The sequence below is a fragment of the Eretmochelys imbricata genome, chromosome 14 (genome assembly GCF_965152235.1).
Source record: "Eretmochelys imbricata isolate rEreImb1 chromosome 14, rEreImb1.hap1, whole genome shotgun sequence".
NCBI classification, from domain to species: domain Eukaryota; kingdom Metazoa; phylum Chordata; order Testudines; family Cheloniidae; genus Eretmochelys; species Eretmochelys imbricata.
Genome location: NC_135585.1, coordinates 8,055,254 through 8,068,649, shown reverse-complemented (window position 1 = coordinate 8,068,649; position 13,396 = coordinate 8,055,254). Strand labels below are relative to the sequence as shown.

Here is a 13,396-nt window from a genome sequence, read left to right as displayed (position 1 = left end):
ATAGCAGTAATATAGTTATTCAGCTAATATATGTGTAATAATATGGAGTGCTTTAAATTGATTCAAGTTAGAGAAAGCTTTGATGAAATAAAAATGTTATACTGCCACCTGATATCTGACTAATAATAATGAAATTTTAAATGTTACTGAGGCTTGTATACATTTAACACAATATTGCAGCAGTTATCTGAATGGAATTAACATCTGTAACTGACTAATAGAGAATTCAGAATTATGTATTATAAGTTGATAAGGAAAAAGTCTTGCATGCTTTCTCCTAAATGCTTTTAGAAAGTGGAAGGAATTTATTTTAATTTCAATCATGGTCTGCTGAATTCATGCTTTGAGGTAAACTAAATGATCACTTTTACTGCAAATTCCCTAGTAGCTATTACAATTATCTTAAGTATACTGATGATGAAGACAGTAAATTTGTGTCCCTGTCAAACCAAAAATCATCTCTTACTTCATTGTATTGGTTATTTGCCAGGGATGTTTGTGAGACTTTGTGTACATGTTATACAGAGAATGAAATACCACTACAAGGAGACAGACTTGCAGTTTTCATTTAAGCAAAAAGATTTATCAGATGTGAAAAAAAATCTTTCATGGGTTTAATAGGCATTTAAGATGCACAGAAGAGAACTGAAACTGGTTTGATTTTGGGACTGTGATACGTTGTAGTAAAGATTTTCTGTTCAAATGGATTAAATAGTATTACATATGCACTTTTAATAGTTTACCAGGAATGGTTAGAAGGAAGCTGAACGGATTGAACAAGTCAACATAAATGTGGAAAGCATCATATGGAGACAACACACAACAGTAGAAAGTTGTCCATTTCACATGATAAAAAGATCACCGCTCATTTTAATGGAAAGCAATGTATTCTGTATCCCTTCTACTTTCATTGATGTATTCCCCTCTAACTCATTACAAAATATTAGATTAAACTTGTTGACATTGAGACAGATATATGAGCGTGTGTAATACGTTTCCAAGGGAATGGCTGAAGCGCTGTTACTTGGCACATTTAGAAACCGGGATGAAGAAGGAACTAGAAAACGTACTAGATTGTTGTCCTTTAGAAAAGGGAAGGACAAGACAGGCTAATAGGTCATTTTTATCTTTATTGTCTATGATTTTTTTGAGAAGTGTAAATACAAAGAGTGGATTTGCTACTTCTCCTGTGAATGTCGTGTGGGGTAGTCATGGCTACATGTTAGCGCAGAAAGAACTCACTGTCAACGGGAGCTTTGTGCACAGATGCTGTATGTCAAGGGCCCCAACGTGCCCGCTGGGGCAGTGCTATGCGCCCGCAGGACACTGCACTGCCAAAATGCTGCCGCCAAGCACGCCCGCCGGAGAACCGCCCGCTGCAATGCCGCTGAAAAGCGTTGCCGTTTCTCGGCTGCATTTCTGCCAGCAGCGCTTCTTTCCACTTCTGCTTGGGGACCACTGCTCAATGTGATTAGGCATGTGATATGTTAGATATGAATCCTTCTTTTAAAATAGATCCATTCTCATTACTTATTGGTCTTAGCTTCTAATTTCATAAAGTTTTAAAATAATCTGTTAAACTATGAGGGTATAATAGCCCTTTGCTCCCTGCAAGACAGCAACCTGCCTTCTCTAGAAGAGGGTGTACAGAACAAATAGGAACCGTATTCTCTTCTGAACCTGTGTATATGTCCCTAAAGAATCCGATGTAGTCAATTCATGAATATATCATAAACTTACAAAATATTAAAATAACTTTTCATTGCTGCGGGGAAAATGCTGCAGCCGTTACTCAGGTAAAACTCTCATTGACTTCGGGCAGAGTTTTCCCTGAGTAAAAATTTCAGGGTTTGGGTCTGTCTATTTAGAGCGTCTTTTTAAAACCTTCAGAGATGTTACTGCTTGTAACCACCCGTTGATGTTAGTTACATTCCATTCAGAAGCAAAATAGACACTGTTGCCCTCAGATGTTTTTGTACTGTTCAGTTACTTCCTTTGTTTACAATTGCATTCCTTCCTTTTATTATATATCGTTTTCCTTCACCAAGGTAATGTATATTTACACTTTTTTATAGCTTTACTAATTTATTTAATATAGATCTAATTTGAGTCTGGGTTTTGTAATGAATAAATTTGACAATGGCAGGGAATATATTAATTGAGTTATCCTTTATAAAATTTCTCTACCACATTGTCACTTTGCTTGTAGTGGGGTTTTAGAATCATGGACCAGATTTACTTGCCAAAAGAAGAAACTCGAGGGTCTTTTCATTCTGAATAAACTGATTATTTGTTGCCTTTAAATAACATATAAAAGGCCCCCATACCTGCCATTACAGACAGAGCAGCTGCTTGCAGGGGAATTTTTCTCTTATCAACAGAATTTGTAGCTGCCTTCTCTGAATGGAAGCACAACATTTTTGAATGTTCTACAGTACTATGCTTAAATTTCTCTTACTCAGGTCCAGATTCTGCCCCCCTTATTCACAATGAATAGTTACTTACACAGTCACATTGAACTGCTGCGAAAGAAGGTATTACTCAGTGTAAGGGAGATAGGGTTGGATCCTGAATGTATGATGTCTCTGAATTTGGAGGCATTTTTTATTTGATTAACATTGTCTACTGATTTCTAAAATCAACTCCTTTTTCTGAACTAACTTTATCCTTTCTGATTTAGGTTCAACATAAAAGTGCAATTGCAGATAGTAGCAAGCTTCATGCTCACTGGTGTTTCCGGAGGTGCAAAGTATGCCCAAAATGGACAACTTTTTGGCCGCTTTAAGCTCACTGAAACGCTTTCTGAAGACACTTTGGCTGGACGGCTGGTGATGACCAAAGTCAATGCTGTTTATTTATTGCCAGTCACTAAAGAGAAGTCAGTACAGACCCAAGGAACCAAAGAGAAGGTTTATGAAGCAGCTATTGAAGAGAAAACAAAGGATTATATCTTCTTGAGGGTATCCAGGGAATGCTGTGAAGAACTTAATCTTCGAGCAGATTGTGAAATGCAGGTATGTTTGAATGGAAGATTCTTGCTGTAGGAGGGATTTGTGCTATTTTTTCCCCTCCTAAAATAATTTACACGCCAAAGGACTAGAAAGATATTAATAGGAATTTTTTATTCCTCATTATATGCAGAAAATCTAGCAAGGAGAAGAATTTCAGGTATAAATTTGATTTTTATATGTAATAGAATTAATATTTTAAAACTGTTAAGATGCAAAATGTGGGCCATTAATGGTGGTTTGGAATCTTAATGGTTCCCATTAACCAGGACAATTTACAAGTAAAACAGAGCCACCTACAGTCAGTGTTCCTGTATACATGTGTGCTGGCAAGTGAGTAATGAAGTCTTACAGTGACATGTGATCACTGGGTTTGCAGGAGGCTAGCAGATCTGGCTCAAACCAGGGCAGGGCACTGAAGTCCTAAGCGGACAGGGCAGGAAAGTAGGAGCAGAAGTAGTTGTGGCACATCAGGTGGCAACCCCCAGGGGGTTTCTGTGATCCATCCAGTCACACTCCAGATCCCTGCTCCTACCTATGATGATGACCTTGGCTCATGATAAATAGCCCGGAAACCTTTGCTGGAAGAATATATTCATCTAAATAAAAGAGGTTCTTGATATGGGCTGCCCAGCGTGATATGGACTCAGTCCAGGCCTTGATACATTGGAACCTCAGCTACTTATTACGCTTAATACAGACCAGCCTCTTGTTCAGCTCTGTTAAGGTTTAGCTTGCATTCTCAGCTTGTCATCCATCTGTACAATCATGCTTCGTCTTTTCTCATCCCACGGTGTCAAAATTTCTCAATGGGCTATTACACACTTATTCACTGGGCAGAGAACCTACTCCTGCCTGGGTCCTCATTAGTTCTCCTGAGACTCAGGGAGCCTCTCTGTGAGACTGCTTCCTGCACAACCTCACTCCGAAGACCGTCTTCCTGGTGGCTGTTACTTCAGCAAGGAGAGGGGGAGTGAGCTTCAAGAAGTTATGGCTGAACCCCCCAATATGACATTACATAGGGACAAAGTGGTGCTGTGAACTCACCTGAAGTTCATTTCTAAGCTGGTCTCAGAATTTCATCTGAATTAGTCAGTCAAAAGCCACATTCTGCACTAGAAGAAAAGGAATTACATATGCTAGGCGTCCAGGACTTCGCTTGATTTCATTGACAGGATCTAACCATTCAGACTGTCACCCCCTCTGTGTTTTGCTATAGTCAGGCACTCTAAAGCGGTTTCCTCACAGAATATCAGTTCTGGATAACTCAATGTATTGTGCTGCATCACCCATTGGCTGGTGTTCCTTTACTGCTGAATATCAAGATGCACTCGACCAGACCTCAAGCAACATCCTCCTCCTGCTTCAGAAATGTGCCAGTTTCCAAGATCTACAAAGCGATGACGCGGAGTAATCCTCTGACCTTTGTCAAGCATTATGCATTGGGCTTGGATGCCAGATGTGAGACAGCAATACTCCAATGACTATTAGATTGATGTGCCTGAAATGCCTCTTCCCAACATCCTGAGGGGATACTACTTGCCCCTTGCGTATAGCAGATTCCACACTGACACGTTTTCTAAGAAGAAAGAACGGTTACTTATCCGACAGTAACTGTGTTCTTCGAGATGTTGCAACCAGTGAGAATCCCATGACATGTCCTCCATCCAAGCTGCCATGGGCTTTGAGTTGTGAGGGAACTGTTGGCGCTACTCTGCCCTTTATCCCCTGGTGTGGAAGCATGAGAAGACACATGTGTGCAGCCCTGACAGACACTGATATTAAGGAAAACAAATATGATCTTGTGTGCATGTGGCATGTGTTCACGTGTAGAAGGATCCACACTGACTATAATATTTAAAGAATCACTTACTGTATGGTAAGTTACCATTCTTTCTCTTCCTGACTGCCTGGCTGGGCCACGTACATGAGGGCTTTTCTGAACAGCACAATGTCTACAATTATTGTGAGTGTCTGTTCTTCCTGTTTCATTATATAAGAAAAAAGGCAACATTCAATTCTGTTAATAGGTAGCAAATTCAAAACCAATAAAAGGAAATTATTTAAACGTTGCATGAACAATTAAATGTGGAACTCATTGCCACAGGATATTATTGAGGTCAAAATCTTAACAAGATTCAAAAAGGGATTAGACATTTATATGGATAATAAGAATATCCAGATTTATAATTGTTAATGCTGACATCAGTTTTGAAAGAGAGGTTATGTGCCAGGCTTAACCCAATCTATAATGATAAGGAATTAGGCAATCTAATACGACTTTTTTTGCACCTTCTTCTCAAGCATGTGGTGCCTGGCCAATGTTGGAGATGCGATAGTGGAGTAGGTGAACTGTGAGTTTGATCCAGTATGGTAATTCCCACATTCCTATGCTCAGTAAAAGCTAGGCATTTCAAATGAGTTGTCAATAGGAAGATCTGACATGGCCAAGTTCCTCTTATAGGTGGTAGTAGGCATCCTTTAATCTCGAGAGACCATGGGTATGCACCCCTGAGAGGTAAAGAATTTACTCAGTTGGTTTTATATCAGCCGTGAATGTGGCTGAAGAGACCCACTCGAGAGAGGCAATCTCTGCCACATCACATTTAAAGGTGATGTTTCGACCCTTTGGGCTCTGCCTTCTGCAAGCTCTTTCTCCTCTGCTAAGCTAGACTGCTTCCTCTCATAACTCCAGAGACCTTTGTTAAGCTCTTGTTTATAAAGGCTGCTGTCTTGAGTGTGATCCTCCCATTTGTCCACATCCATGTCCATCTCTTTGAGGTCTTGCTCGCACACATCCTTGAAACACAATTATGGGCATCCTTTGGGTCTTTTTCCAGATGCCAGTTTGCTGTAGTGGACGTCCTTTGGGGTGCGCCCATCATTCATTCGGCACACATGCCCAAGCCAGCGGAGGCGTCTCTATTTAAGGAATGTTTGCATGCTGGGTATGCTGACCTGTTTGAGCTCCTCAGTGTTGGTGACTCTGTCCCTTCAGGAAATTCCAAAGATTTGATGCATCTGAAACGCATATGAAAGCTTTTGAGCCTCTTGATGAGAGTATAAGGTCCCTGTCTCGCTCCTATACAAAAGTGTGCTGATAACATATGCACAATACACACAGATCATTGTGTGTTCTGTCAGTTTGTTGTTTTGCCATACCCTCTTGTTCAGTCTAGACATTGTAGTGGTGGCTTTTCCAATGCAGATGTTGAGTTCTGTTTCAAATGAAAGGTTGACTGTGATAGTGGACCCCAGGTATGTGAACTCATATACCACTTCAAGTTCATAGTTGTTGATCTTGATGGAGGGTGCTTCCTCAACTCCTTGGCACATTATGTCAGCCTTTCTTAGGCTTATACTAAGCCCAGTGTCTTGGCAGGCTTTGGAGAAACTGTCAATTAGGTGAAGAAATTATTCAGTTGAATAACAGAAACTAGAAGGAAAATGCAGACAGAGGTCTGTGTAAGAGGGAGACTATTATTTTCCCTAGCCCAGATGTCTTTAGCGGAGGAATCCCATCACAAAGTTAAGATTTACAGCACCATTGCCAGGGGAAACAGTACTGGAGATAGGGTCAGTACTTTGTTTATTTTGCAATCAGCATGAAATGAACCAAAATCAAAGGCTTGACCTTAAATAGTGTTGTGGGGTTTATGGACAAGATAGTTCAGGTAATGTAAATACATCCTGCTCTAGAACATGGAAGAATAAACTTTAGTTGACAAAAATCAAAAAATTCCCCCCTTCCTGTGTCTCCCTGGTGGAGGTAAGGGGATTGACTTTGCTACCTAACAGAAATAATCCCAAATTAAGGCTACTGAAATTGATTGAAATAAATCCATTTTTGCCGAGGGCATGTCACCTTCCATTCAGTTTGTTTTGTGAAACATATGCAAGAATCCTAATGTCTTCATTTAACATGAATAATTAGTCTGTAAGACTTGTATCATGCTGAGTACGGTTAGTGTTTGTTTTTCTTAAAGCAATAATTAAGGCCGCTAACTGACTCTATCAATAAACTGCCCTGGAATACAAAATGAGTTGGGGCTTTTAGTAACTTTCACTTATTTTTTTCTCTTTTAAAACTTCTTATGAAACTTAGCTAAGGTGAGTTGTTCAGATCTGTTATTTTAGGATTCCAATATCCTAGAATGAGAATTGGGTCCTACAATTATTCATAAAGAAGTGTAATGCTTTGTAAATCTGTTACAGAACCAATGGTCAAATCCTAAAGCTCTTTATATAGTTTTTAATTAGTCCTGATTTCAGTGAGAGTTCTTCAGTGCGAGGACTGATTGAAAACTGAGTGGAAAAATTAATAGGGAACTCAGGATCTGATCCCATATACTTCAGATACACATAGGATTCACTAAAGTCAATAGGAGTTTTGCCATTGACTTCAGTAGAGCCAGGATTTCATGTTTCATTTTAAATGTTGGCCAAATCTGTTTTATTGCTATGGTCTTTGGCTAAAGTATATATATAGTTTGAGTCCGATCTCTTCCAGTAATCCATGTAAAAAAAAACCTCCCCGATCATGCACTTTTCCTGGTGCCCTGCTTCTCGGGTAATGGAGGCTTTTTAACATGTTTGCAGTTCTGATTTTATCAAGTGCATCCTTTACAGAGGTGCAGTGGAAATAACTATTGTTCAGGGTGAACTGCTCTTTCTTCTTGGTCTCTGCTCCTTTTGGTGCCAATCCATCTGTAGGCTATGCGAGGACAATTTTCTTTAGTGGCCCACATGGTCCTGTGTCATTTTCTGCTAACTGGCAGTGGAACTATAATTCCGTTCCCACTGTTCTCTTGTTGTGGAATGAAGAAAGATAATGCAGTAATACGCCACTCCGTCCCAGATGGTATCAGTCAGTACTTCACAAAATAGCATATCTAACAGAATGAGTTCATCCGAATTAGATTAAAAACCTCTACGTTTATTGTAAGGCATAATGGCGAAGTACATACAGCTAGTAAGAGATGTTTAACACCAACTCAGATTCCTAGAAAGGGCTGTTATAGGGACATTGCCAACATGAAAATCACATTTCTATCTGAAAATTGTGTAGGTAGTACAGCTAAGTGACACGTAAGATGGCTAGAACTGAAAGAAGTAGTTAAAAAAAAGACTCTTCCTGTTTGTTTATTTTGTGCATTTGACAGCACTTTGCATATAGTCAGCTTAGCTGTTTTTCCGTTAAAAGCCCCAGTCTTGCATTGGCAGAGCCTTGTTCCTGTGTAACCCCAACTGCAAGGTTGGGGCCACAGTCAAGAGTTAGGAAGACACTTCTAAACATCCACAGCAGAGCAGAAAAACTCCTGTGATATTTTTATTAAAAGATAAAAAGAATAAGTTCAGGTCAAACTGTTCGAAGGGGACTCCATTGAAACATGAATTTTTAAAAATTAGTCAGTTGTAAAAGTTTCACTTGACATTGCCTCTTTAATATTACAGAAACTTTTTAGAGACCAATGAATTGTAACCTCTCTGCATTCATTGCTGACAGCTCTCATACTCTTTAGAGATCATGAAGAAAGTGGTATTGCATAGTGGTTAGAGCAGAGGCCTGGGAGCCAGGAATCTTGGAGTCTGTTTCTTCCTCTTCCACTGACTCAGTGTGTAGTGTTGGTCAGGACACTTAAGATGGGAATTTCAAAGGAGTTTAGAGGAGCTAGGCACCAATGCCCCATCCACCCATATGGAATCTGTGCCTAGGGTTTGAGAATGCTGCCATGAAGGATAAGGTTATGCTCACTCTGCTGTGAGGGTGAGGGGAAAGGGGAATGACAGGCAGTGCTGAATCTCATGGGGTGGGGGCTAGGACTTTGGCTGCTGGTGCTAAGTAGAATGTGGGGAGTGATGTACATCTTGGAGAGCTGTGGGGATCTGTGTTGGAGAACCACTGACGATGGGAAGAAGATGTTGATTGAGGTAAGGATTTTGGAAGTCTGGGTCTGATGGATGCTGGTAATGGTTTGGAGGAAGAGCAATGAGAAGGCTCTGGGGCTCAGAGGGGTGCTGGTATAGTGAAGATGGGACAGAGTTGGAGGAGCGGGGCCTGTGGAAGACTAACTTACTCTAAGGAAGAACTACAGTAAACTACATGGTTTCCCTGCTGAGATAGTGTATGCGGTTGTTGCACTGCAGCGTGCTGCTTGGAGGCACATTGTACTTTAGCATTCTGCGTTCTTACTTAGGACTTCCCGCTCTTTCCTTTTCTCGCACTGATGAAAAAACTAGCAGAGCAGGCATTGCGCTTCTGTGCGCTGAGCAAGAGCAGCATGCCACCCGTTTAGGGGAGAAACACATTTCCCCCTCTCTACAGTGCTAGCATGGCATGCTTCCATGCCTCTGTCGCAGCCATGTGGTGTTCAAAGGGGAAGTCTATACACTGATAACTAGAGGGGGAATGATCTGACAAATTATGATGTAAGATCACTGAGAAGGAAAGACCATGTCAAAGCAGAAGCATGAGTTGTGCACCAAAAGTATGTGTGTCCTTTTCATTGTGTGTCTAGCACCTAGCACGGTGGGGCCTCTAGATGTGTTTCAAAACAAATATCAAATAACACCCTAGTTTAATCATACCAAGTTCCTCCTTGCCTGTCTAGAGCATAGTTCTTGTATACCTGGTTACGAGATTTATCCAGTGACTGGTTCAGAAAATAATGTAAACATCCCCCAGAATAATGCAACATCCAAATATTTTGATTACTATTTGTAAAATGTATATTAAAATTAAAAGTATATTAAATGTATATTTGTAAATGTAAAATGTATATCATATATAGCATTTGGTAGGCTCACATCTTAAACTAACCAGGGCTCTGGAAAAAGAGATTCCTTATTCAAGTAACTTTTGAAAATCATGTATTTTTTTTTTTTTAGCTGTTGCGTTTGCCTTTCTAAGTGAATTCCATAGTGAATGCTGTGCAGCTTCGATGTCACCTTTATCTCTTTTGGATGGTTGGCTTTAGATTTTGCATACAAGTAAACAATAGGGATGAAAATTAAAAGTCATTATATTGATTTTTAAGAGGTTTCCAACTTTTGGGCCAAATTCAGCCCTAGTATAAGCAGGCACTGCTCTGTTGCCTCTAGTTGACTTACAACCACTTAAATCAGGGCTGGATTTGGCTTTTTTAGTAAATATTGGTACTGTTCATATTACTATTCACATATTGCCCTACAAGAGCATAGTGCTTAAGACAGATTCAATAGATTCCAGTCCCAATGAGCTTTCATTGTTAAGAACCTAACCTTGCATGCCCTAAATTGGAGTAATTGAAACATTGACAGTTGAGTTTGCAAGATTGGGCCCTAAATTATGAAGTGATTTCACAAGCAATTACTAACACTGGGATATAACAGCTAATGAAGGATGAGGGTTACAGCAATAAGGTCACACTGTACTGTTAGTTGCTGATGCCTGCATTAGAGAAGTTCTGGGGTTTGGTTTTGATTGGGTTTTTATTCCACATGAGATAGCATGTTATTAATTCAGAGGAGTGATCATTTGTTTTTTTAGTGCTCAAGTTGCTGTTTTGATTGTCACAAAGGATTTTTAATGTAACAATTGGGAGGATTTTGTACTTAGTATAGTAAGAAGACTTTTGGATTCCATGTTATTTTAATTGGTGAACACAGTGTTATTGTCTCAATTTCTGGTACTTCTTTATTTTTAGAATTTTCAGTTTGGTCTTTTGAGAAACTTCCAGCAAAGACAGATTTTTAAAAATGCCGTCTGGTTGATGGATGCCAGTTGAACTTTCTGGCTGTTAACCAGGTGTAACAATATTTACCTTTTGATAACAGAGAGATTAAGCAATAGGGTGGTCAAATATTATTGAGTTGTTAGAGCAGGGGTTGAGAGTTAATAGATTTGTGACCAGATTTTCTAATGTAGTTGCACGGGTATATATTTATAGTGACTCCATTGACCTCTGTGGAGTTTCTCCAGATTTACACTGGGGTACCTTAGCTTGGAGTTTGACTCCTCATTTCTGTTTTCAGCTCTGCTGCAGACTTGATGTGCTGTCTTGAGCAAGTCACTGCTCAGTCTCTCCATTTTCCCATCTGTAAAATGGGGAAGGTAGTTCTTAACCCACTTTTGTAAAATGCTTTGAGATCCTTGAGTGAAGGTTGCCATAGAAGTGCAAGTGTTACTAGTGCATGTTCCAGTCAGTATGTGTCTTGAGGAGTGCCTTTCTGTATAGGTTGAAATACGTTGACCATCACTGTTGTCATGCTGGCCAACACACACGCATCTTGTAGTAAATCCCCATGAGTGCTCTTATTGTGTGTTCACTAAATGCTAACTGAAGTTGTCCTTCAGTGATTACATGGCTATTTGCTTGTTACTATACTATGAAAAGCTCTGCTTCCACATTGGGTAACAATCAGAGCAACTATGGATTTATTTGTTCTCTTCTATTAGTGTGGTTTTGTGTCATATTATTTCTACAGATTTCTGTTTTAATCAACATTTAATTATTCTGTTCAGTACTTTCATCAGGACCATTTGTTTCTGGAGAGATTAATAAATGTAAATTTAAAGCTGTGTATATTATAGTCTCAGTGGATCATTTTCATGAATTGTTTCCCCTTAAAAGTGACTTTTATCCATTTCTGTAATTTAAAATGTATCTCTTTATCTTTGCTTCTTTAGTAAGCAATTATATAAATTCATTTTACCATTCATTGCTTAATACTGGGTTTAATCACGGATGCCAACATGCTATGCTACCATTTCTGGCTTTGTACCAAGATTTTGTTGTCATCATTCTTTATTTATTAACATTAAAACACCAGTAATCGGAAAGAAAGTAAATGATTATGTTAGTATGCAACTAATCTCAGAAATCCATCTTTGCAAAGATTGTGAGGTATCTTAGATGTCTTTATAGTACTATGTATTCAACAGTTTTATACTTTGAGAATGATTGATTGGGTATAATACAGCGAGTATTTGGGTTTTGCCTCTCTTGGGAATATGTCATACAGGGCCATCCAGTGGTCCGCGAAAATTTCTGACCAGATCAAAGTTCCAGAGTAGGTTTGTGTAACCTGTCTTTCAGCTTATATTTTTAAATATAATTGAAAAATATTCTTCTAAGATAGTCCTTTCTAGTTCTGGAAGAGATTACAGAATTATTTCTAAAAGTATGATTAAATCCTTTCATAATAGTCAAAAACACAAATTATACTACAAAGAAATCATATGTTTCTCTGCGATTGTTCAAAATGGGCTTAAGCAAGTTAACTTTATTATAAATCTTTTGATCCGATTATGCTTGCTTGAGTTTTTCTGAAGCTCAGTATAATTTGTTGAAAGATAAAACTGAAGTAAAAAGAGTCCTCTTAATTAAATATTTTCTGGTACATCTATTCATTCATTCATTTTGTACTGTAGGTTGAACTTCAGTTTCAGTTAAATCGCTTACCCCTCTGTGAAATGCATTATGCCTTGGACAGGATCAAAGACAACAGTATTTTGTTTCCAGATGTCCGCATGACTCCCACCATACCCTGGAGCCCCAACAGGTACAAAAATACAAACACTTTCATATCAAAGATGGTATGTTAATGCTGTTTTGAATTCCTTATAACTGATGATCAGATATACTTCCTGTTTTAAGGGTACATCTTTGTTCTTCATTAATGGTGAAGGTGGTTCAGGGAAGGGAGTTGAACTGCTTTAAATAGAAAATGAAAACAGACTCTTGTAGGATTAGGACTGGTAGATTGCTTTTCCTTGTTCTGCCCAAAGTAGACCTGTACTGCAATTACATTGTAGCTTTGGAAGACTGAAGCATATTATTATTATTTTCTATTTCTTCAGCCCTGTGCTGAAAGTGTGGATGGTGCTTTATAGAGAAATAAAAGTACAGGTTCCTGTTCCAAGGGGCTTACAATATACGGGCCTAAACTTGTAAATTTGCACTTGCATTAGTAGTCCTATAAACTTGGTAATAGCACTACTTATGAGTTTTCAGGATCAGGCCCAAAGTTAGATGTGGCACTGCAGTATCGGACCAACAAAGATGTGATAGTAAGTATGGGAAGCACCAGCACCGCACTGCCAAACTGTTGTGTCCTCATCTTGTTGGTTGCTTTTATGAAATGTAAAATCTGTAGATTGTATTAATAGTTTTGAGGGAGCTAAACCTGGCACAAGGGCAGGAGTGGTAGAGTCAAGGTCAGAATGGGAATGATAACTGAAAGAAGTGAATCTTGTGCAGGGACCTGATGGTGGCAAGAGTGAAGCTTTGTGGCTCATAGACTTTAAGGCCAGAAGGGACCATCTTGATCTTCTAGTCTCATGATTACACATTGCAAGCCCACAGAACCTTGCCCACCCATTCCTGTAGAAGACCCATAACCTCTTG

The 13,396-nt window shown here is 39.2% G+C and overlaps 1 protein-coding gene across 4 annotated transcripts in view; it reads left to right on the top strand.

Moving 5' to 3' along the window:
* HELZ (helicase with zinc finger) overlaps positions 1 to 13,396 on the top strand; it is a 151,929-nt gene that overhangs the window by 50,902 nt on the left and 87,631 nt on the right. For all 4 annotated transcript variants that reach the window (XM_077832976.1, XM_077832975.1, XM_077832978.1 and 1 more), the window contains 2 exons: positions 2,681 to 3,014; positions 12,421 to 12,551. In XM_077832976.1, coding sequence (XP_077689102.1) covers positions 2,681 to 3,014; positions 12,421 to 12,551 — 465 coding nt within the window. The remainder of the gene's footprint in view (positions 1 to 2,680; positions 3,015 to 12,420; positions 12,552 to 13,396) is intronic.